Source organism: Larimichthys crocea, chromosome XIV (assembly GCF_000972845.2).
Source record: "Larimichthys crocea isolate SSNF chromosome XIV, L_crocea_2.0, whole genome shotgun sequence".
NCBI classification, from domain to species: domain Eukaryota; kingdom Metazoa; phylum Chordata; class Actinopteri; family Sciaenidae; genus Larimichthys; species Larimichthys crocea.
The window spans coordinates 4,147,396-4,171,409 of record NC_040024.1 but is presented as its reverse complement, the minus strand read 5'-3'; the positions used below and the strand labels follow the sequence as shown (position 1 = coordinate 4,171,409).

The following is a 24,014-nucleotide window of genomic DNA, read 5'->3' as shown; positions in this document are numbered from 1 at the left end:
GTCAGTGATCCACACCAGACTTTGTGAGGCTAGCAGTCTCTTTTTCCTGCTCAGCTGTTATTTATTTAGTTAGTATTTGGACAGAGCCGGTTCTGTCATCGAACCTCACATGATTGCTCCAAGATCTGCGGCGCAAGCACAATTATAGAAAAGGAAATGAAATCAATCAGGCTCTGAGAAGCAATTACCTCTTCGCTCAGTTTCCGTCGATACTCGTCCAGTTCTGACAGAGACTGGTGGCCATGTTGGAAGAACTGGGCCTGGGCCTCCATCAGCGACAACATCTGACAAGGAAAGCATGAGAAATCATTTACAACAACATTTACTTAAGATATCCTGAGCAATCCAGCTGAGAGTGAAATCTCTAGCTTCCCCCGCTGAGATTGTGCAGTCAGTACATACTTTACAAAAAAAAACGTAGACACCACACATATTTACAGAAGCAACAAATGAACTAAATAGGTCAACGTGAACTCACTGCCATCAAAATGTCTGTCTTCTTTTTGCCTCGATGACATTAATCTGAAACAAAAGGAAGCAGTGGTTAGAGACAGTTCATGTTCCCTAACCAGAAAAACACTCATGGGCGGTTAAACCTCGGAGAGCCACAACCACAAGTCTGCTGCAGAGGAGCCCCGAAGCAAACCTGTTATCATTCAAACAGCACAAAAGCACAACTATATCAGGCGTGAAGTTGTATATCTTTTATCCAGGCTGTTTCTGGTACCTGGATGCATGCCTTATGTGGCTGACGCTAAGCTGAAGTGGAGCCTGTATAAGCCTGTGTTCATAAACACACACAAACAGTGCATGTTGATGGATTAATATTCAACTTTATCACTATTATCTCAGAAGAAAATCGTTTGCATGCATGCTTAAAGCTAAAATCAGCAGCCAAGGACTGAAATATTAAAAGACAAAATGTGTAAATTAAAATAGAATATGGAAAATAAGATATTAAGAGCATGCCTAAAATAGACGCACAACATCCTGTAAACAAAAGTGCATAAGACTGAGATCAATGCCAGTAAATGAGAGCAGCAGTTCCTGTGGGTGTTTAATAGATTTGAGCTCATCCAGCTTCTTTCTCACCTCCAGGACGTATCCATGGCCTCAGACCGAAAGGTCCTGCGCGCGTTGAGCAGAGCGTTGCTCGCCTCCTCCACTTCGTGCTTTTTCCCCCGCGGGGCCTGGGCGTTCCTCGACAGCGCCCCCCTCCAGCATTCGCTGCTGCGCTCAAACTCCTTACGTACATCCTTGAACCGACGCACATCCCTGGAAAACAGGCAGCGGAGGAACAAATTGTATAGTCGTCTGCTTATGTGAGTATTTAACCTTGACCTTACTTGAGGTGAAAGTCACATTACCGCACCATGATTAGCTTATTGTTGTTGTGTTTATATTGCTTACAGTTTTTCTGCGTGGTATTATATTCAATTAAGCTTACTTAAAGGTCCAGTGTGTAGGATTTTATCTAGAGGTCTAGCTGATTACAACCCCTTGCCTTACCTCTCCTTCGAGAGTGGAAAAAACCTATAGGTGGCTATAAGCAAGCAAAAAAATGTGACAGTCCCAACTGGAGCTATGTTGGTTTGGTTTCTGGGCTGTAAAAACAGCGGTTCAACATGGTGGACCCATGGAAGAGGACCCACCGGGCTCGGACCAATGGAGTGTATGCGTGAGTTTTGAAGTTCAAAATATGTGGCCATGTCAAGACGTGTGTCGTCAAGTCAACAGGCTGGCAAAAAGGGTAAAAAACGTCCAAAACAAAATTACTGAGTAGATTGGTACAAGGAAAACACATTGGGTGTCATGTCTCTTGTACCCCTTGATGGGACCGGCTTGTTACAGAGAAACTAATTCAGTTTAATGGTGAGTAATGTATTTTATATTTGTTTTTTGTCGGTTGTATAATTTTATTTTACCCTGAAGGCCGTCCGGTGAAAATAGCTTACATTAAACGGTCCATGGTGCAAAGACGACGGTATTGAGGAATCAGTGTGGTGATTGTGTTATCTAGCAGATTGCAACCCCCTCCACTCGCCCTCCTGTTCCAAGTGTGAAGAGAACCTATAGTGGCTGCGAAACATACGAAACAAACAGTGCAGGAATGCATGAAAGCTGATACTTTCGTTCTTTATAAGGTCCAGTGTGTCAGATTTAGGAGGCTCTATTGAAGTCATATGGAAGAAATCGAATATAATATGCATAAATATGGTTTCATTGGTGTATAATCACCTGAAAATAAGAATCATTATGGATGTGTTACCTCAGAATGAGCCTTTTATATCTAGATACACTGTATGTTTCGTATGTTTCGCAGCCACTATAGGTTCTCCTTCACACTTGGAACAGGAGGGCGAGTGGAGGGGGTTGCAATCTGCTAGATAACACTAAATCCTACACACTGATTCCTCAATACCGTCTTTGCACCATGGACCGGTTTAATGTAAGGCAATATTTTCACGGACTGGCCTTCAGGGTAAAATAAAATTATACAACCGACATAAAAACAAATATAAAATACATTACTCACCATTAAACTGAATTAGTTTCTCTGTAACAAGCCGGTCCCATCAAGGGGTAACAAGAGACAATGACACCCAATGTGTGTTCCTTATGACCAATCTACTCAGTAATGTCGTTTTGGACGTTTTTGCCAGCCTGTTGACTTGTTGACCGACACAAACGTCTTGACATGGCCACATATTTTGAACTTCAGAAATCTACAGTGCATACGCTGTCCATTGATCCGCAGCCCGGTGGGTCCTCTTCCATGGAGTCCACCATGTTGAACCGGCATGTTTCTACAGTAGCCCAGAACGGACAAACCAAACATTAGCTCCAGATTGGGACTGTCACATTTTTTTGCTTGCTTATAGCCACCTATAGGTTTTCTTTCACACTCCGAAGGAGAGGGTAAGGCAAGGGGTTGTAATCAGCTAGACCTCTAGATAATTAATCCTACACACTGGACCTTTAAGTAAGCTTAATTGAATATAATACCACGCAGAAAAACATGTAAGCAATATATAACACAACAACAATAGAGCTAATCCATGGTGCGGTAATGTGACTTTCACCTCAAGTAAGGTCAAGGTTAAATACTCACATAAGCAGGACTATATCAATTTGTTCCTTTGTTTTCCAGGGATGTGCGTCGGTTCAAGGATGTACGTAAGGAGTTTGAGCGCAGCAGCGAATGTCTGGAGGGGGCGCTGTCGAGGAATGCCCAGGCCCCGCGGGGGAAACAGCACGAAGTGGAGGAGGCGAGCAACGCTCTGCTCAACGCGCGCAGGACCTTTCGGTCTGAGGCCATGGATTACGTCCTGGAGGTGAGAAAGAAGCTGGATGAGCTCAAAACTATTAACACCTGCATCAGGAAATGCGCTCTCATTTACTGGCATTGATCTCAGTCTTATGCACTTTTGTTTACAGGATGTCGTGCGTCTATTTTAGGCATGCTCTTAATATCTTATTTTTCCAATATTCTATTTTAATTTACACATTTTGTCTTTTTAATAGCTTTCATGTCCTTGGCTGCTGATTTTAGCTGTTTAAGCATGCACGCAAACCCGATTTCTTCGGAGATAATAGTGATAAAGTTTGAATATTAATCCATCAACATGCACTGTTTGTGTGTGTTTATGAACACAGGCTTATACAGGCTCCACTTCAGCTTAGCGTCAGCCACATAAGGCATGCATCCAGGTACCAGAAACAGCCTGGATAAAAGATATACAACTTCACGCCTGATTATAGTTGTGCTTTTGCTGTTTTGAATGATAACAGGTTTGCTTCGGGGCTCCTCTGCAGCAGACTTGTGGTTGTGGCTCTCCGAGGTTTAACCGGCCCATGAGTGTTTTTCTGGTTATGGGAACATGAACTGTCTCTAACCACTGCTTCCTTTTGTTTCAGATTAATGTCATCGAGGCCAAAAAGAAGACAGACATTTTGATGGCAGTGAGTTCACGTTGACCTATTTTAAGTTCATTTTGTTGCTTCTGTAAATATGTGTGGTGTCTACGTTTTTTTTTGTAAAGTATGTACTGCACAATCTCAGCGAGGGAAGACTAGAGATTTCACTCTCAGCTGGATTTGCTCAGGATATCTTAAGTAAATGTTGTTGTAAATGATTTCTCATGCTTTCCTTGTCAGATGTTGTCGCTGATGGAGGCCCAGGCCCAGTTCTTCCAACATGGCCACCAGTCTCTGTCAGAACTGGACGAGTATCGACGGAAACTGAGCGAAGAGGTAATTGCTTCTCAGAGCCTGATTGATTTCATTTCCTTTTCTATAATTGTGCTTGCGCCGCAGATCTTGGAGCAATCATGTGAGGTTCGATGACAGAACCGGCTCTGTCCAAATACTAACTAAATAAATAACAGCTGAGCAGGAAAAAGAGACTGCTAGCCTCACAAAGTCTGGTGTGGATCACTGACTGTATGTTTTGTGGAGTTTAGTGAATAGATTGGCCTAAACAGGGCACAGAGTGCATCGAAGTTGTACATATGTGGCAACAACAGGATGGGAGAAGTATCATTTGCTATGAGCTGATATTATCTCCAGATATAAATGATTATTATTATCTATCTATCTGTCATACACTTTTCTCGGTTCCTCTCTAACTCAACCAGTCGTGGCAGATAAGCCGCCTACCAGCGAGCTCATGATTTCTGCCTATTAAATGAAGTCGCTCCGTGCCAACGTCGCCAAGTGTTTGCTCATGGTGTACACTGTCGAGTCTCTAAATAATATTATAAAGAGTGCACTCTAGTCCCTCTGTAGAAAAGAAATACTGACTGATTACTGTTGCACAATGTGATGAAAGGCAGAAACGAGAGGAATGCGTTTGAGAGAAAGCAAAGAGAGCTCACAGGTAAAAAATGTCCAGCTGTGAAAGCAAAACAAATCATTCATTTAAATGGCTCAAGAGACGGACTGATTATGGACATACCAGTTGAAGATATCTCATGGAAAACTGTGTCATCTCCATATTCAGTGGCCTTATTTTTTGAGCTTCATCCGCAGATGAAATTTTGCCCAATAAGATGTTTAATTTCCCATCTCGTAAAGATTTCTTGCTGCAGTAGGCGAATATAAAATCCCTTTAGAAGCTGTTTTAACTGGTGAGCAATGTTTGGATGAGCGGATGTCTATTTTTTGTTTGTATCTGCTGCTCAGCACGAAAAGTAACTTTAATACTCACTTGGTTGGGATAACCACAAAGCAAACTAAAATCAGCAGGCAGTCCAGGTAAAAAAATACAAATACAAGACCAAGAAACAAAGGGGACACAGGAGCTTATTAACCTCTGCACAGGTGAAACTGAGGTAAAACTAATCAGAACAAAATCTGGCAGGGGAACAAAGGCGGGAAGTAGAAATGCAAAACACAGAGAGGAGAGAACTACAAAATAAAACAGGAAACTCAAAACTGTCACACACTACCTTCCTGACGCTATCAAAATAAAGGTTCAAAAAGCCCCAGAAAATAATTTTACTTTGTCTTTTTATTGCAAAATATATATATATATATTCATTCATTCATATTGCTCTGTGTGATGGATTTTGGCAGTTTTAGTCACAAAGGTCCAATCATAAAGCTTAAAGTGTACAGTTAAAGAGAGGATGACCACGAGTTGATATAAACATGCAGGTTTGAAACATTCAAGAAGACTTTTCTGTATTTTATGAGACAGGAAATTGATTCAAAATGTTGCGTTAGACGAGTTCTTGGCATCTCTCTAAGGGAGGCAGGACTGAGGGGAGTCACAAGCTGACATCACATCTTCATCGTGACAGGAAAAAGTGAGCAACAACAGGAAATATTTCACATGGCTGTGTGCATGAGTCTGTGTGCGTGTCTGTGTGTTAGTTCCTGCTCTTTGGAAAAAAAAAAAAAACCTTTTTGCACCATCAGCCTTGAACATCAGCAGTATTAATGCTCATTGTTACATATTAAAATATCAGGAAATGAATTACTCAACAATAACCGACCGGATCAAAGCACAACAGAGCTCTTCCTGTTTTAACAGGATATGACAGGAATGAGAATAAGCAGAAGAGAGACGCTGAGGAATAATTACACCAAACCGACTCTTTACAAGAGTGTTGTTCCCCAGTTTGGTACAGGATGTAGGAAGAGGTTCGACTCTCCAACTTCCTTAATTCCTGTTTCCTGGAGAGCAAAGTCTGCCGGAGTGATAACCTATCCTGAACTTCCATTTCTCACAGAGGCAAATATGTTAGGGAGGAAAGAAAGCGGGAGAAAGATGTGAATAGACAAAACTAACAACTAAAACAACACACAGACAGCACGCACCTAAACCAGACTCCATCCAAACGCTCATCTTTAAAGAAGTGAAACCTTTCAACAACGTTTAATTACATTTCCAGAGTATCATACTTCAGTACTACAGTACTTCATTGAGTTTTTTCACAAGTAGAAAACATACGAATCACAACAACAAACATAAATAGTGCATGTAAGGAAGAGAACCATGAAAAATTATTTCATATAGAGAAACAGAAATGTGCGCAAATGTGTGTTATACAAAAAAGTGTTCAATAAAGATGAGAAGAAATGAAATTAATGAAGCAGTAGCGATGATTTAAAGCTGATTTTTATCTTTTAAAAACCCTAGAAAAGGTTTCCATATTCTCCATATTCCGTTTCTTTCTGACGCATATGACACGTATGTTGTAGTTTTCTTTAACCGTAACTTTCTTTTTCAAAGAGAGAACTTGAAGAAGTCCAAAATAATCGATCAATACTGACTGAAGTTTTTGAATTTGAGCACTCCCAAACACCGTAGAAAAGTGTTCCCTTTTCCTCTACACGCTTACAACAAATATCTGAAATATTAGGATACATTTTATCAGTTTTACTGCGGTGTTCACGTTCACGTTAGCCGTTTGTACTGCAAATAATTGTATTTTTGTATTAATTGTATTTCTCTTCTTTTAATTTAACGACTTTCTAAAACATTTTTCCAACTTTTTCATCTCACAAATGCATTGAAGTTCACGTGTTTTGCTCTAGTTTCACCTAAAACTTCCATACACTATGTTTAGTTAAGGTTTTGGTAATGCAAACATGTACAATAACTCATATATGGACTTAAGGCCTAATGTTGGTAACCAGCATGCTGATGTGTCACAGAGTAAATGACGTCATCATTTCCTGTTTCACTGCACATCAGTTAATGTATCCGAAAGCTTAATAGATTATAAGAGCTCTTTTAAAACCGTTGATGTTGGCATCCTGAAGAAAGCTCCATTGATCCAAATGCATTCATGAGAGTTATTATAAAAAGGAAATAACATGCATCATTTAAAAAATGTTTTAAAAAAAAATCAATATCTGTGTCTGGAGAATGTTTCTATTTCTGTTTTTACAGCACACCCAGTTTGTCCTAGACGCTGCCCGCGAGAAGAGAGACATGGAGCAAAGACACGCCGCCATCAAGAAAAAGGTCATACATCAACACAGAATGACACTTTACATGTTTAAATCTCTCAGAGATTAAGTTTTTAACCACATTTCTTTTTAAAAAGTGCAGAAATAGACTCTTAGTCGGATAAATAATTGCGAAAATGACGACTACAATGCTCACATTCCCTCTTAAATATATCTAGGACGTGTCCTACGACGACTCCATCATGGATTTCAATGCTGACGCAGCTAACGGCATCGCTATGGAGGGATACCTCTACAAGAGAGCCAGCAACGCCTTCAAAACCTGGAGCAGGTACAAGTTTACCCACGAAATGTCTCACGCAGAACAGCTGCATTGTCTTTTTTAGGCTTTTGTCTCCCACAATACACCTCACCAAAGGGCCCTGCTGTCTGTCTTGTCTTTTCTTTCTTTTGCTTTGACTTCACGACCTTTTCATATTGTTTCTCCGCTCCAGGCGTTGGTTCTCGATTCAGAAGAACCAGCTGGTCTATCAGAAGAAATTCAAGGTATGGTTTAAACAAATGTCACGATTAATTAAAAAGTGACTTCTACAGTACGATAACAAGCAAGAGTCTGTCTGCGTCTCTTCTCAGGACCAGCCTACAGTTGTGGTGGAGGACTTGCGTCTCTGCACGGTGAAGCCCAGTGCTGAAAACGAGAGACGGTTCTGCTTTGAAGTGGTCTCGCCGTCAAAGTGAGTGGGCGCTCGTGCGTACGCGTGTTTGAGCTATGGCGGGTGAATTTTTCATCAGCGTTAAGTGTGTGTGGATTAGAGTGTCCTGCAAAAGAGGGGAGGTGGAGCGGAGATGTGTGTGTGGTTGTTAGAATATTTGCACGTTGGTTTCTCGTGTGCTCAAGAAAGAAGAAATTAAGTGTGTGTGTGTTGTGTGTGTGTGTGTAGGTGTTGTTTGTTGCAGGCAGACTCGGAAAGGCAGCAGCAGGCGTGGATCAGTGCCGTCCAAAACAGCATCGCCTCGGCCTTTCAGGAGCGCAGAGAGGACCCACACAGCCCAGTGAGAACACACACACACACACACACACACACCCACTATCTTCTATATCTGCATTTTTTCAGTGGGAGTTTAATCCGAGGAGGTACAGAGGAAGCTGTGTGCCTTTTGTGCATCTCCTCATTCTTCTGTGTGTGTGTGTGTGTGTGTGTGGTTATCAGAGACAGCGCTGCAGCTCGATGTCCACGAGCAGTTTGGGAGGCGGGGGAGGAGGAGGAGGAGGAGGCGGAGCGGATCAGGAGAGCGTGAGCGGTTGTAAGGCGCTGGACGAGGTTCAGGCAATCCCGGGGAACAAGCAGTGCTGCGACTGCGGGGAGCCCGGCCCTGATTGGGCCTCCATCAACCTGGGCATCACGCTTTGTATCGTCTGCTCGGGAATACACAGGTACACACACACACACACACTAACACCTACACACACACTTGGCTTGAAACCTTATCTTTAATGGTCTCCTTCTCTAAACAGGAGTCTGGGAGTCCATTTCTCCAAAGTACGCTCCCTCACTCTGGACTCATGGGAGCCAGAGCTCATTAAGGTAATTTAACCTTCTAAGTGCAGCAGCTACACAACCACATTATTAGCTTCAGCTTCAAGTATAATAATTATGTAATGCGTTATATAATGTTTTACTTGGAATAGACTCTCCAAATAGAGGCAACGAGCACTGAAATGAATTCACGTTTTTTTTCTTTTTAGTTGATGTGTGAATTAGGAAACACGGTAATCAACAGGATCTACGAGGCCCGGATTGACGAGATCACCATCAAGAAGCCCCACGCCTCCAGTCCCAGGTACAAACACGCAACAGTAACGGACACATTAAAGGGGCGTTGCACTGATTTTTACACATGCAGTTCAGTTTACTCGTCATATAAAGTGCTTCTCGTTCTGTAAAAGCGGTTGTATAATGTCAGATTTTGGCTTCAGACTTCACAATTTAGCAGGAACTTGAGAAACGAGGACACCGAGTTAGAAAAATGTTGATATTTCTAAGGAAAAGGGATGTAATGACTGGCATGATCCATACTAGAGGGTAAAAGCAGTCTGCCTCTGCTGCTTCGATTCTGACTTCTCTTATTTTGACACGTCTCCCTGTGGAAGTACTACACCACTTCACCATCAGTGGACTGACCCAATATGTCAGGAGAAACCAACCTGTTATCTGGAAAATAAAAAAGGAACTGAAAATGAAATAAAAATGCACAAAATGTCTTCAAATACAAACTCATTCCACGTTATTTTTTATTTATTTATACTGTCTAAGAGTTGAACTTGAGAAATTCCTCAAATGCAGACGTGGCCCAAATTATAATAGTGTCAGACTCTTAGCCTGGATTTCACTGAATTAAATCACTTATTAAATTAAATATGAAATTACTAATTATTTCAGGATGTGGGTCAAACAAAAGGACGGCGGCAGCTTCCTCTTGGTCACTTTAATGTCCGCTTCAGCTGTACAACAACTAAACACTGACAATAAATGTGAACAGCTCACTATTAACTATTAACTATTAACTCACTAATCACTTATATTACAGGCAAAGCGTACCATAAAATATAGTTCCTTTTCTAAATGAAGCAACCGAATACAAGTAGTTAGTATCAATGTGCAAATTCTGTAAATAACCCGAGGATGATAAGGTAATCTATAAAATAAATCTCATTTACAATAGTAATGGCTGATACTTTCCTAAAGGTGCACGTTAAGTGGAAACAAACACTTAATTTTTGGCATTTAAGCAACACTGGAAAATCCATCCCAATCAGTCAAGACAAAATGAATCATATGGCATTAAATAACAATATCTTTGTCTATTTTATTACCATAAATCATGCATCAATTTACATATCATTCAACTCATTTGGGTTATTTGTTTTAAAAATAAGCCATGTTTGGTCCTCCGTAATAAGAGAACAATCACTGTACCTGCAAAATCACTCAGAAATCTGCAGAAACAAACACATGAAGTCACTCTCCATCTCCTCCTGCTGTCACGTTGACGTCACTGCATGAAGGTTTGATTCAGCCTGGTGTGTTTTGTACGTTGGGTTGGAGACAGTGTGCGTGGCTCAGCTCAGCTCAGGTTTCTCCACAACGCTGAAAAGCGTTAAGAAGATCAGCGTTTAAAAATGTGTCTGCAGAGCTCCGTGCGGTTCACGGATGATTATATCAACTTCCTACAACTCTGTTTAGACCTTTACTTCCTCTTTTTTTCCTCTCTGATGTGTCGCAGCAGACAGGAAGTGCCACAGGTACATGATACAGATGGTTAACATCGTGACTAAAGGCTCCTCCGGAAACTCGCTCGTGAGGCTGCATGCTTTCTGCAGCATGAGCTTTCAGCCTTGTCTTGTCTTGGTTTATCATTTGATTGTCTTACTATAAAGGAGTCACAGTCTTTTTAACTAAATTCATGACTTAATTAAAAAACAATGAGCGCCTCAGGGACATGTGTTACGCATTCTTGTCTCACAGCTGCACAAGCAAGTTGAAAGAGTCAAACCGGGAACAAATAATCCTGAAGCTCTGCATGTCAGCTTCTTTTGTTTTCTAGACTGTCTTTTTTTTGTTTCCCTCCATCTCTCATTGTCTCTTTCATTTCTGTGCCTCAGAGGAGACAAGGAGTCGTGGATCCGATCAAAATATGTCGAAAAGAAGTTTATCCAAAAGCTGCCCGAGACCGGCAGGAACCCCCCGTTGAGGAGATCCAGCGCCAGGAGGAACCGAGCAACCACGCAGGACCGGACTGTACAGCGACCGCCGATTAAACCCAAACCAAACCGAGCCACTCTGCCGCGGGTCACGGGTAAATCAGGGCTGATAAACTGAAACCAGTGGGGTTTCAAAGGTCTTAGAACTCCCCTGGTTGCTTGCTTGTTGTCGTGTTAATCACTCACAAAACAGAAACACTCATACCCACACAATCCCCAGTCGTGGTGATCCAGCAGAAGTTGATAATCCTCAGGGCCCAGTCTGCTGTATATTATGTGTGCTGTCGTAGTCAGCAGGATAAACCAGTAATCAAGGCTTTCCCTCTCTCTCTCTCGTTTGTCGTCAGGGCTGAGCCCCAGCGACCTTGTCCAAAAGAACAATACAAGCTTTCACAAAGGTGAGATAAGACACTGATGTACAGAAACAAGCTGTACATCATGTTTAACATGGTATCTTGACATTAAATCTGTTAAACTGAGCCTGTGCAGGAGGAACAAATGAGCAACTATATGTGTTATGTGCTTCCCCTCAAGATTTCGAAGAGGAAGAAGAGGATCTGAGCGGACTTCATCCCGGGGCGCTGCTGTACCGCTCGGCAGCTCTGCAGAACTTCCCCGTCATGGCTGACGCTTTGGCCCACGGAGCCGACGTCAACTGGGTCAACGTGGCCGAGGAGTCCAGCACGCCTCTGATACAGGCCGTCTCAGCAGTGAGTGATTACATTGGCAGTCCCCAGAGGATGAACCATGATGATTTAGATGAGTTGTTCTTCAAAACCAGGCTTCAAGGTCCTAAGAGGATGAATCCTAAAGATCTTTTTTTACCTCTTGGCCACCAACATCCAACGAGGATGCTGAACACATTCATGCTCTCCAGAAGATGAGCAGTTTTGAGCTTTTCTGTAGCATCACCCTTGGGTCATAATGTCATCTTTGCAAATATGTAATAATTGCCACAAACGTTTCTTCCCAGAGGGATGAACCTTTAGAATAAATTTGATATTTTTACCCTCATAACTCGGAGCAGAACTTTGCAGCTTTCAGGCGCTACTAATGTGACTTAGTCTTGATAATAGAGAGCATCATGTAGGTTGTATGCATGTAAAAAAATATATAAATGGAGCAGCTCACGTGTGTTTCTGTATCCTCACCAGAACGCCTTGGCAGCCTGTGAGTTCCTTCTGCAGAACGGCGCTAACGTCAACCAGGCGGACAGCAACGGGCGGGGGCCGCTTCACCACGCCACCATCCTGGGTCACACTGGGTAAGACGCACATACACGCAACAGTTTACAGAAAAAGTGACCAAAGAAAAGTAGAACACTGAAAAGACGAAAGAAAAAAGTGGATGTTTGGGTTTAAAGGACATTTCTGCAAACATAAATAAGTTACAATGACCAGTCGGTATGTAACAATACAACACTAACACAGGTCGGTTTCTCAGCGCAGAGAAATAAACAGATGACTTTATACACAGACACTCAAAGGAAATCTACTTAAGCCTTCAGACACGGCGCCCAAAACCATTAACGCAGCTGAAAAGATCCACCCTGTTTGCCCAAATGACATTCCTGTGTGGTGTATAATAGGAAATCTCAGCACAAAGGAAACAATGAATTCGAATGAGCTCGAAAAAGAGCTGCAAGCAAGCTGAAATCTGAAGTTATTACAGATTTACTTTAAGCTCCTTCTTGTATTTGGCATGATTTATAAGTGTCAGATGTCAATTGTTTCGTTTTAAGACCATTGCAGCTTTACAACAACATGTCCGCTAAGTGATCTTTGTCAAATAAATGTGGCTGTTTATTCGGCAGATAACACAGAGGCCATTATTTTACTGAGTACTACCTGTACCTGTGCTGCTTATCAGAAAGTCTGACTGTAATCTCACCTGACCGGGATTAGATTGCAGACAGGTCTTGAGCTTAATTTAAGAGTACGTTCAAGAACAAGGCTTCATTTCAGACAAATCTACCAAAGATCTTGAAGTGTCTGGATTCTTTTTGACCACATAGTTCCAAGACCTTACAAGTCCCCTTTGTTCAGTCCTGTTTGCTCTTCGAAAAGGACTTTGATCAAGTTTTTCACTTTGCTCTTGAGCAAGTCTGACTCATCTTTAGTCCCTAGTTCCTCCAGGTGAAGTTCCTGGGAAAGTTCTTGAAACCTGAAACACGGGATTCTCGGCTGTCCAGTGTCCAGGTGTCTGTTTTTTTTGTCTCTTTATGTGTCTTATTTGTTGTTCCAGGTTGGTTTGTCTCTTCTTGAAGCGAGGCGCGGACTACAACGCTAAAGACAAGAACCAGAAAGACCCCATAACTATCGCTGTGGACAACGCCAACGCTGACATCGTCACTTTGTGAGTATACCGGGGATCAGAAAAACCTCTAATGTGATCATGTTACCACACAGCTAACCCTTAATCTTAAACCTTTTCTTCTCTGTTTCAGGCTGAGGATTGCCAAGATGAACAAGGAAATGCGGGAGATGGACGGAGCGTTTGGCCAATCAGGTCACTCAGGGGGGCAGGGATCTGGAGGTTTATTGGGTGGGACTGGAGGTGGGCTGGCCCACACTAGGAAGAGCCTGCAGGCTATAAAGAACCATATAAGTGGCTGGGCTCTTGGGGGGCAGAGTGATTAATGTAGATGAAAACCAGCCTTGGACAAAAGACAGGCAGCGAGACTGGAATGATGTTTGTTTTTGGTCGTACACTAAAAGGAAAATGACATGTTTCTGTCGAGTTGTCAAGCGTCAGAAATCACTGGTTTCGCAGTGTCATGTGATGTTTATCTGCAGCATCTGCAGAGAAATTATACCGGGCCCTCCCACGCATTTTATCATTCAAAGAAAACGTGCGTCATCATTTCTGAGTTGTTGTTTTTTTTTTTTTTAAGGCATTAAATCCAGAACACAGGGTACGACAGAATGAAGGCTCAAGGACATAAATGAAAACAGACTTAGTGATCAGTGACGCGGAGAGAGGGAGTCCGCCTTGCACTTTGAATTACTAAACGCACACCATGCTGCACTTTGAAACCCACAAAATCTCCTCGTCAGTAGAGAGTGCTACATGTGGGTGTTTCCAACGTTTCACTGTGAGCTTTTAAGAAAATGTGTATATAATGGATTTTTTTTTCTTCTGATATTGTGTATATATGGGATGTTTTTGTATACAGTATGTACAGTGTTCTGTCTTTATCAGAGCATATAAGCTAAATCCAACGTCGGGTTTGCTTCTCAAGGACGATTTTATCAGCTATTCTGTGAATAGTGACGCAGCTTGAACTCCAGTTACATATTACGTGTTTGTATTTATCACTATTTCATGCTGTCAGCCAGGTCCGAGAGCTCTGTGCTGTAGCTGTTGAGGGGTTGTGGAGGGTGGGAGGGTTTGTTTGCATTTTTTGGCTCCTTTTTCAAGCTGCAACGTCCATTCTTTCATGATTTCTTCAATTTTGAGAGTTTACAATCACTGCTTCTCTCATGAAGGAATGGAAAAAACGTGATGCTTTTGTCTGCTTGGAAAACAAAAACTGCTGGTCAGTATTTGACTGTGCTGTGCTTTTATCATTGTGTGTCTTTTGTCGTGCCCGCTGAGATGTCCAGCTGGTCTCAAACTGCTTGTGCAGTGTGCCACCTACCGCAAACTGAGAGGTAAAGTGCATGTGCATGCTCCGATGTGTGTGTGTGTGTGTGTGTGTGTGTTTTATTCGTATACTTGCATGCTTCTTTTGCTTTAGGGCCACGACTCTTAATGCGTTCAGGAAATAGTTGGGTTTAGTTACAGCTTTAAAAACTGAATGTGTCCTTCTTCAATATGATGTAGCTTTTGATGAAAGATGATATGGTTCGTGCACAGCTGTGTCGTATTAAAATAGACGATGCGAAGCCAGGAATAAGAATCCAGATGAGATGGCATTCATTTAAAAATGTCGTCGTACGTCAAGCTTTAAGGCTCATGTCTTCTCTGCTTTTTTTTTTTCCAGGTGATGAAACCTACCAGGACATCTTCAGAGACTTTTCACAAATGGCCTCAAACAACCCAGAGAAGCTCAAACGCCGCAGCGCAGACCCCAAAAATTAACCAGATGTTGCCTCCTCCAACACACACACACGCATACTTTCAAACACACATATAGAAAACATGCAAGTATCCAACACCCCAGGCATGCAGACACACACATTATCCCTGGCTACCTGCCACATGTTCAGTCATAGCTCAGCTGGTGTTGACTTCAGAGGGGGGATGAACGCTCCGAACAGTGAATTCTTTGTGCGAACACGTCAGACCAGAACAATTGTGCCCAAGTGGGAACACTGGAACGGCTTTATTAGACCAGCATGAGGTGTCTTTATGTGTAGCAGAGGGTAACAGCGTCACTCTGCCAAGATTTCCTAATTAAATCCTGTAAATCTTTTTTTTTTTTTTTTAAAGCTAAAAAGGGCTCGTTTTTTATGTTCCTCTGTCATTTCTATTGAATTGTTACATGAAAAAAAAAAGTGAAAGTTTTCCACTGAGTTGTAATGTATACAGATTTTTACATTTGGGATGTTTTTTAAGACACCGTTCATGTCTGATTTGTTAAACTATGTGAGGTACTTGAGATTCATGAACAAAATAAACCACAATACAAAACTTAAAACACGTGCTTAAAGGTTCAGTGTGTCACTTTTAGGGTGATCTATTGCCAGAAACGAAATATAACATGCATAATACTTTCGCCTTGGCTGGGGCCTTTCATGCATGTTCTCTGCTGGTACTCTGGCTTCCTCCCACAGCACTTAATAGGTTAATTGGTGGCTCCAGATTGGCTGTAGGTGTGAATGTGAGTGTGAATGGTTGGTTGTCTCCATGTGCCCTGTGATGAGCTCCCAACTTGTCCAGGGTGTACCCAGCCTCTCGCCCTAAGGCAGCTGGGATTGTCTCCAGACCCACCACGGTAAGGATAAGTGGTTATAGAAAATGGATGGATGTTATTAATGATGTATAAACACCTCATAAAATAAATCATTATGGTTTTATTACCTTTTAGATTTAGCCTTTTTATCTATATACCACAGTTTGTGAAGTTAAAGGTCCGGTGTCTAAAATTAACGGGGGTTTTATCTACAGAATATAATATTCATAACTATGTTTTGTTAGTGTTTAATCACCTGAAAACATGAATAATTATGTTGTTGTTACCTTAATATAAGCCTTTTATATCTACAGACTCTCCACCACATTTCTACAGTAGCCCAGAGAGGACAAACTAAACACTGGTTCTAGATATTTGCTTTTTTTTTTTTTGCACATTTTGTGGCCACCATAGTTTCTCCTTCATGCCTACAAGAGAGAGAGGGTGAAGTGAGCGGGTTGCAATCAGTAACTTCAACGCTAGATGCCACTAAATCCTACACACTGGAACTTTTTAAATGTAGACAAATGGAGTTATTTAGCACAAGAAGAGCCAAGGGAACAGGAATCTTTGCATCAAAGAAGCAAAAACATGAAGAAGCTAAACAAAATCAGGACAGACGACAGCAGGATAAACATTGGCGTGGCCTTTCCCAACTGATGACAGATGAATGGTTTCCTGTTTTTAAATAATCACAAGTCTAGGTTCATTATTTTAATGACGGTGTAAAGTTTTGCTGTTTCCAGCAGAGGGCGGCATCATGTTTAGAAGGAGCTCGACACCAAAGAGCGGATAAGTTGAAGACAGAGACACAAAATACACTAGTACAGACGCATTAAAACAAAATACATTGTTTTTTTAATAAAGATTTAGTACAAAATGTCACATTTTAAGATATAACATGTCAGTTTGCAGCCTGGATGTTTTAGACTTAAGTGTTACAGGTTTGAATCACACACACACACACTAACATTTTCCACCCTTCAACAATCACTAACAGCAGCTGCCAGTATGATAAAGACAATATAAGTCACGTGAAATAAGTCTGCCATGACCAGCGGGTCACAGTGACCTGAACCTGGCGTTCATTCAGCTCTCCTCAAAGCCAAACATGTCTGATTCACAGTCTTGGTTTACGGCTTATACAAACAATGATTGTACGATCAGTAAATGCACTTGTATTCCAGTGCAGCAGCATAAAGCACTGTGTGTGTAAGAGAAAGTCCTGAGGCTGAGAGAGTTGCTGGAAAAAAAAAAAAACAGTGCTGGTGTCTGCAGCTTGTTTTAAAGCTTGTAATAGATCAGTGTTATCAGTGAGCAGCCAATCATCGAGAGTTTGTTTCATTCATAAATCTACACAGTAGTGTAAAGTCAAATGATAATTTAATTAGTTTTAATTTTTGGAATATGCACAGATATTAGCAGCCATGCTACGGGCCGTAAATCTAAATCTAGTTCATTTTTAAGTGATTTAATCACCATAAACTACCGGACACAAAAAGCACATATTGCTGTCTGTGAATAAATAAATAACGCGGTCACGTGTGGCTGTAGTATGTACCTAACAGCACAGACAGCAGGAGGGACAGGGGTCTAACGGTGAATGAATCCAGTCATGCTGATCAGCTGTATTCACTGTGCCACGTCGCCTGCGCCTCCTTAAGAGGTGAAGATTCAATCACGAATCTTATAAACTTTCATTCACGAATCACGCAAATTTCAAATATCATTCATACATTCACACACAAACAATAAAAATAGTTTCCTTAAACTTAGTCAAACTTCATGGCACGTGTGACAACGATAAAAACATAAAACTCCTTTCATGCACTGTGCATACGTCGCAGTGAATGCTCAGTGTTTTTCCTTTCAGGCAGACGGTGCCGTGCCTAAATATTAAACTGAGGTGATGATGTGTAAGAGAGTGAGAACTCACTGGCCCCTTCGTGTTTTCACAGTAAGCTTCTTTCTTCACTTTGGGTCTGAATCTTTTGAGGTATAACACAAACATGTGCAGCAGCCCGTTAACTGACGGTGTCTATCGGCCGTGTATTAAAAAAGGCTCTTGAGCTTTTAAACTCTGTGATTCGTGTCAGAACTAGGCGAACTAGTCATGTGCTCCAGCTCTGAATGTAAACCATTATGCTTGTCGTCGAGCGAGCTTCTCTGAGGAGGCGGCGGTGGATCTGTGCAGGAGAAATAGTGCGGCAGAGTGGCCATGGTCAGAGTACCGAGAATGAGGAAACTGCCCGCCACTATGAAGGAGGCAACGTAGTTTCCTGTGACGTCCTTGAGAAACCCTTGGGGACGTGGAGAAGAGAGAAGATATTCAAAACCTAAGAAGCTAAATGAAGTGCAAAATGCTAATTAAGAAAAACACTCACGATTACATAATTATGGATTTACTCGAAAGTGATCAGTGCTGTCGTTTAATCATACAAAAAGTCAGTTCAGCTCAGTTACAAACCAAAGGACCTCTGTTGAGATATCTCTTTCAGTTTTCACGTGTAACTAATGACATTCATTTCTGCAGGAGCAGAGCCATCGTTAATGTCATTAGTGTCACCTCCAATGCCCACTGAGATAAAGTAGAGAAAAGGGGACAAACTGGTGACGCTCACTAAGCAAACAGTCGTGAAAATGTTTCATTTTCTAAAACACAGCTAGTCTCGATAAATCATAGTCCATCATTTTTATCGGAACTACTTTAGTAAAGTCCTGCTGCTTGTCCAAAGTAACAGGGTGAGGGTTCATTTAGACAGGATCTGGCTCTGTGGTGAAAAACTGTGTTTTTTTCTCTTCGTCTGAGTGAGTTAGTACATTTTGGCTGTGGCGGTGTGGGGCACAGCGACCTGCAGCGGAGTAGTTGAGCCAGATCCAATTTTTGGGAAAAAAAAACAAAACACAGATGCTTAGACGGGTCAAACCCTCCACAGTCAGCTTAAAATGTCTCTGAAGCTGAGACTATCCAGGTGGATTGATGGACTGAACTTTGAAACTCTAAATGTTGTGTTCTGGCTTTGTTTATTTCATGTAGCCAGCTTCTAAATCTGTGACTGGCTCAGAATTTACACTGCAAAATAGAGACACAAAGAAGTTTTAATTTGGTTTGTGTCCGATGGTTTGGGACGTTGTGTTCTAGGCTTGCTTTGTCTGTTGAGGTTGAGAGTGTATGTCCGAGGTCGGAGAACTGGCTAATCCTAATTATACCAATTAATGTTTGACTACTTTCAGCTCCGCTGGGTTAACGTGTGCTTTTAGACTCATTTAGATAACCTGAGACACACTGACCTACATTGGGAGATATAATTATATGCTACCCTAGTCTGCTTTCTCGATGTGCTCGTACCTGACAGAGGCGTGCCCAGCAGTCCCGCGCCGCTCTCGATCAGCTGCAGCAGCCCGAGGGCCCCCATCATGCGCTCCACGCCGACGATCAAGGGCACCACCACAAACACCACAGAGGTCAGCGCCCCCGAGCAGAAGCCGTAGAGGAGGCTGATCACCATCAGCGCGGAGTAGGAACCAGACAAGGAGCTGAGAGGCAGCAGCATGATGAACACTCCCGCCAGGGTCGTCCACGCGCTCAGTAAATGAATCAGCCGGAAGTGGCCGAGGTCCGAGAACCAGCCGGACACTATGCGGCCCAAAATGTCCGAAGCACCGGCAGCTGACATGACAAAAGCGGATTGGTACTCTGAGAAGCCAGCATGGCGGCTGTGGGCCACCAGGTGGAAATACGGCACGAAGTAGCCGACATTAAGAAGAGTGATGCCCAGGGTGTAGGTGACATAAGGCCTCTCGGAGAGCAGCGACAGCTCCAGGTAGGAGGAGATTCGGCGCAGCACCGAAACAGGTGATGACCCTGTCTCTGAATCCACCTGGGGGAGGAAGAGAAGGACTTTTTAAAGTTCTTCTCGCCTGTGTATCTCCAAGCAGGTACAGGGTGAGGCAGCAGAGCCTTTCACTCACCTTTGCTGGGGCTTTAGAGCGTCGCCGTGGACGGATGAGAGCTCCGCACGGCACAATGTTAAGGCTGAGACCCCCCAGAATCAGAAGGGCCCCTCGCCAGGCGTACTTCTCCACCAGCAGCTGAAAGAGCGGGTTGAAAGCGAAGGAGGAGAGGCCAATGCTGGAGAACGCCAGTCCCAACGCCAGGGTGCGCCGCCGAGTGAAGTGAGCCATGACTGTAGCTACCATCGGAGTGAACACCAGCCCCCAGCCCAAACCTGGAGGACAGGAGAGGGAAGCACCACAGTCAGGGGTCACTTCATTCACCTCATTGACTGTTGTTAGAAGACATGTTACCTGAAATGACACCCATAGTGAGGTAAAGGTGATAAAGACGGGTGGCCTGCGAGGCAAGTATGAGACCGAGTCCGGCAAGTAAGCCTCCCGTCATCACCACCACCCGGGCATTATATGCATTACAGAGTGCTGCACCCAGCGGGCCTGCAAAACAAACACACCCATTAGTCAGAACTCTTTAACATAATACCAATAAATCAATAACATCTTACAGTTTGTTCAGTGTTCTTTTGACTAACAGTGATACCTAGTGGTTAAAAATTGGGGGAAAAGAGGGAAAGGCACCTCCCTCTCTGACAGGAAGAAGTAGGAAGGAAGTAGGTCCCGCTGATTTCAAAACTTGAACTCAATGATTTCAAGTAGACAGTAGATCATAGATTGTAGATCGTGTCTTTGAAAACTTAACGAGGGGAAATAACTGATAGATTTATACGCGGAAAAGTCACCGCGACCTGCCCCGGTCCTCCATACAGACACACCACAGTGCACTCTGTCCCAGAAAACAGCCTCCGCCTCCCGCAGTGAGAGCCCGATAGGTCGGGAACTCTTACAATGTCTTTGTCACTTTCCTGTTAATACAATTATTTGGCTGCGTAGCTTGAGTTTGTAATGAGTGACCTACTAGTGCTTGTTTAAAGGTTAATGAGTTGCAGCTCGTTTTTCACAAACCACATATAAACTGGCTTATAAATTAAGATATGCTTCTCTAAACTCTTTAGTATCTTCCTTATATTAATAAATGATAAATCATCATGTCAGATAGGACAGAAAAGATTAGCCGGTTAGGTCAATCAGTGAAATGTTAGTAACTGATTAATGGTTTCAATCATTTATCAAGATAGTTGTAGCCATAAATCCCAAACAACAACAACAACAACAACACACTCACTGAAGAACTGCTGTGCTGCCAGGCCCGTGGACGAGATCCAGGAGATGGCGTGAGCGCTCTCGTCGAAGTACTGCACGAACTCCACAAAGAAGATCCCCAAGCTGCGCATCAGGCCGAACACGAGGCTCGTGCTGACAAACAGGGCGCCGACCAGCACCCAGCCCCATCCTCCGTCCGGGTCCTCGGCCTCATCGCTCTGGCTCTCTGCTTTGGGCTTCGGGTTGGTCATGTCTAAGACAGATTTATCTGTGGACAATAAGTAAGTATTAAGAAGAAAGATACAAGCCTCTGGGAACTGTGATAGCTCTCTCCTTCGCCAGCAGAGCAGACACAACACCGGTTGTGTCATGTAAGTGTGACTTAACATGTTGGCCTTTGGTTAAGATATGGGTGAGAGGTGAACTCTGACCAGCTGACAAGAGTTCATAGATCAGTTATGAAGAAATATGTTCTTTGGGATGTCATTGTTTGCTACAGCCAGGTTAAAAAGACGTGTAAGTGTTCGTGCTATAACATCAGCTGCTAGTTTTAAAAAATAAGGATCAATCAGATCATGTGCCTCCACAGTAAAAGGTTGAAAGCTAAATCAGTGTGTGCCATTCACAGAAACATCAGAACAGGGTTTCATAGGCACAGTAAAGGATGGATCACTCAGAAAATGCACATAATACATTGGTTGGTAAGGTATGAGAGACATTATCACTGAAAGGGATTTTCCAGAACCTCCTCGGATCATTTAAACTATGAGTGATCAAACTCAGATTTCACCTTTTTTAATAAAAGAGTAGAGCGTTTGTTTCTCGACTGTCTAAAAAACAAGCCAGTCAGTGCTCAGTCCAGTCAACCAGGCTAAATTACGTTCTCGAATGACAACATCAGGGGAAAACCAATCATTATCCCGCCCTTTAACTCTATACCTTCTAAAAAGGGGCATGTTTATTCACAATTTTGGTAAAAACCATCTGTAAAAAATGACCAGGCTGACTCAACATCAGCCATCGGCTGTTGCAACTCCTTTGAATGATCTGCTAACCAGAGAGGCCTCAGGACAGGTAGGCGCTCCTGTTGCGGCCTGGGGTTTTTATTGACCAGGTCAGGGGGTCGGGTTGCTGTAACAGGAAGTGACCTGTGACCTATAGCATTTCACAATAAAGGTCCATTCAATTCACACAGTGACTCTCACAGTGTAGCTGCACAAATGCAACTCGCCCTCTCTTTCTGAGCCTGAAGGAGGCATGGTGTTCACCTCTACAGTGCTGTTGGATATATAGGTTGTGATGTCACCTGCACAGCTGATCACATGGAGTTTTGTTAGATTTACGAGCCCGGCATTCATTCATTCATTCATTCATTCATTCATTCATTCATTCATTCTGTACACCCGGACTTTTGTAGTTATTTTTTTATCTGCATAAATAAAACGTTAAATGCATACTTTATGGAAGACCTGATTTTATTGGCACCACAACACTTTGACAAGGACTTCAAGTTCCCTCAAGTGGCCTTTTGTGGTTGTTTGGATTGCCACTACAATTATTATTATATATTAGATCATATTTATTTAATTATAATATGATATGATATGATATGATATGATATCATATTACATCATATCATATTAATATCATATCAGAGTTATATCATATCATAGTATATATTATAGTATAGTATATCATATCTATTATATCATATCATATTATATTATATCATATTATATTATATCATATTATATCATTTCATATTATACGTTTGTATTATCCATCGCATACGTACACACTCACCTGTGCACGTGTGCCTCTCCTCCATTTACACAGGTGAGAACGCGCACTGGAAACTGTGCACGCGACCCCCTGCAAACATAAAACTCCACATGAGTGACGTAGCTCCACATTGCGCTTGCGCACTGGTGGTCACACACACAAACACACAGCTGTATCATAACACACAAAACAAAACAAAACAAACCTGAACTCGCTAAATGCATCTTTCTGACGTCACACTGATGACGCCATAGTTTACGTTGCTCAGCTCGTTATTTTAAGTCTGAAGTTATAACCGTGACAAAGTAACCGTTTCATAACCATGACGACGTGAAACCTGTAAAGACAAACACAAAGACGTCAACATGCGTCTGTTCACGGGTCGCACACCACTCACCGTCGGGTTGTCAGCTCCCTCCGGAGCGGCACATGGTCCACAGGAGCTCCCCGCGGCGACAATGAGAGCAGAGCTCCGTCATCCCCGCGAGCAGCTCGGCTCAGGTGCTGAAGTTCAACCGGCAGACACGGGGGACCTGTCACGCATGCGCAGTCTGCTTTGTGTACGTTTTATAGATATACTCTGAACAAAGGCTGAAATAAAACCAGACTTTACTAACTCCTGTTTGTATTAAAAATGCACCCAAAGTCCGCCTGCGTTTGGTTTTTGCTGCATGGCCTCACTTCAGAGTATCTTATCAACACATGTCAACAGCCAGACCGCTGATAAAACCCTTATCAGCCCTACAACATCCTGTCAAAACACCCAGTAAACTCCAGTAATGCTTTATTTTGCGTATTAGCCTGTTTATGTTGTCTTAAAATGAGCCCTTTATATCTACAGTGGGAGCGGGTCCTCTTCCACGGAGCCCGCCATTTTTCTACAGAAGCCCAGAATAGACAAACCTCTACATACTGCTTTTTTTGTGCCTTTTGTTGAGTTTCGCTGCCAACATAGTTTCTCCTATAAGAGGTGAA

At 42.6% G+C, this 24,014-nt stretch overlaps 2 protein-coding genes across 3 annotated transcripts in view; one reads left to right on the top strand and one right to left on the bottom strand.

Moving 5' to 3' along the window:
- acap1 (ArfGAP with coiled-coil, ankyrin repeat and PH domains 1) overlaps positions 1–15,833 on the top strand; it is a 34,011-nt gene extending 18,178 nt beyond the window's left edge. The window contains exons 6-23 of the mRNA XM_019268824.2: positions 3,152–3,335; positions 3,919–3,963; positions 4,159–4,254; positions 7,403–7,477; positions 7,641–7,753; positions 7,917–7,968; positions 8,056–8,156; positions 8,364–8,475; positions 8,634–8,857; positions 8,939–9,008; positions 9,170–9,264; positions 11,087–11,280; positions 11,533–11,583; positions 11,720–11,895; positions 12,340–12,449; positions 13,430–13,540; positions 13,632–13,693; positions 15,171–15,833. Coding sequence (XP_019124369.2) covers positions 3,152–3,335; positions 3,919–3,963; positions 4,159–4,254; positions 7,403–7,477; positions 7,641–7,753; positions 7,917–7,968; positions 8,056–8,156; positions 8,364–8,475; positions 8,634–8,857; positions 8,939–9,008; positions 9,170–9,264; positions 11,087–11,280; positions 11,533–11,583; positions 11,720–11,895; positions 12,340–12,449; positions 13,430–13,540; positions 13,632–13,693; positions 15,171–15,268 — 1,969 coding nt within the window. The 3' untranslated portion in view covers positions 15,269–15,833. The remainder of the gene's footprint in view (positions 1–3,151; positions 3,336–3,918; positions 3,964–4,158; positions 4,255–7,402; positions 7,478–7,640; positions 7,754–7,916; positions 7,969–8,055; positions 8,157–8,363; positions 8,476–8,633; positions 8,858–8,938; positions 9,009–9,169; positions 9,265–11,086; positions 11,281–11,532; positions 11,584–11,719; positions 11,896–12,339; positions 12,450–13,429; positions 13,541–13,631; positions 13,694–15,170) is intronic.
- On the bottom strand, positions 3,194–23,826 carry slc16a13 (solute carrier family 16 member 13). 2 transcript variants are annotated; one of them, XM_027287669.1, is made up of 7 exons: positions 23,437–23,826; positions 23,061–23,129; positions 21,280–21,525; positions 20,391–20,534; positions 20,055–20,311; positions 19,432–19,963; positions 3,194–3,329 (listed from the first exon to the last, which is right to left on the bottom strand). In XM_027287669.1, the coding sequence occupies exons 2-7, from the start codon at positions 23,083–23,085 to the stop codon at positions 3,286–3,288; spliced, it is 1,248 nt and encodes a 415-aa protein (XP_027143470.1). In that variant the 5' UTR covers positions 23,086–23,129; positions 23,437–23,826; the 3' UTR covers positions 3,194–3,285. The 2 variants fall into 2 exon arrangements, with proteins under 2 accessions (XP_027143470.1, XP_010735457.3); XM_010737155.3 differs by lacking the exon at positions 3,194–3,329 and adding an exon at positions 16,929–18,382 and having other exon boundaries at positions 23,437–23,824.
- Between the last annotated feature and the right edge of the window lie 188 nt (positions 23,827–24,014).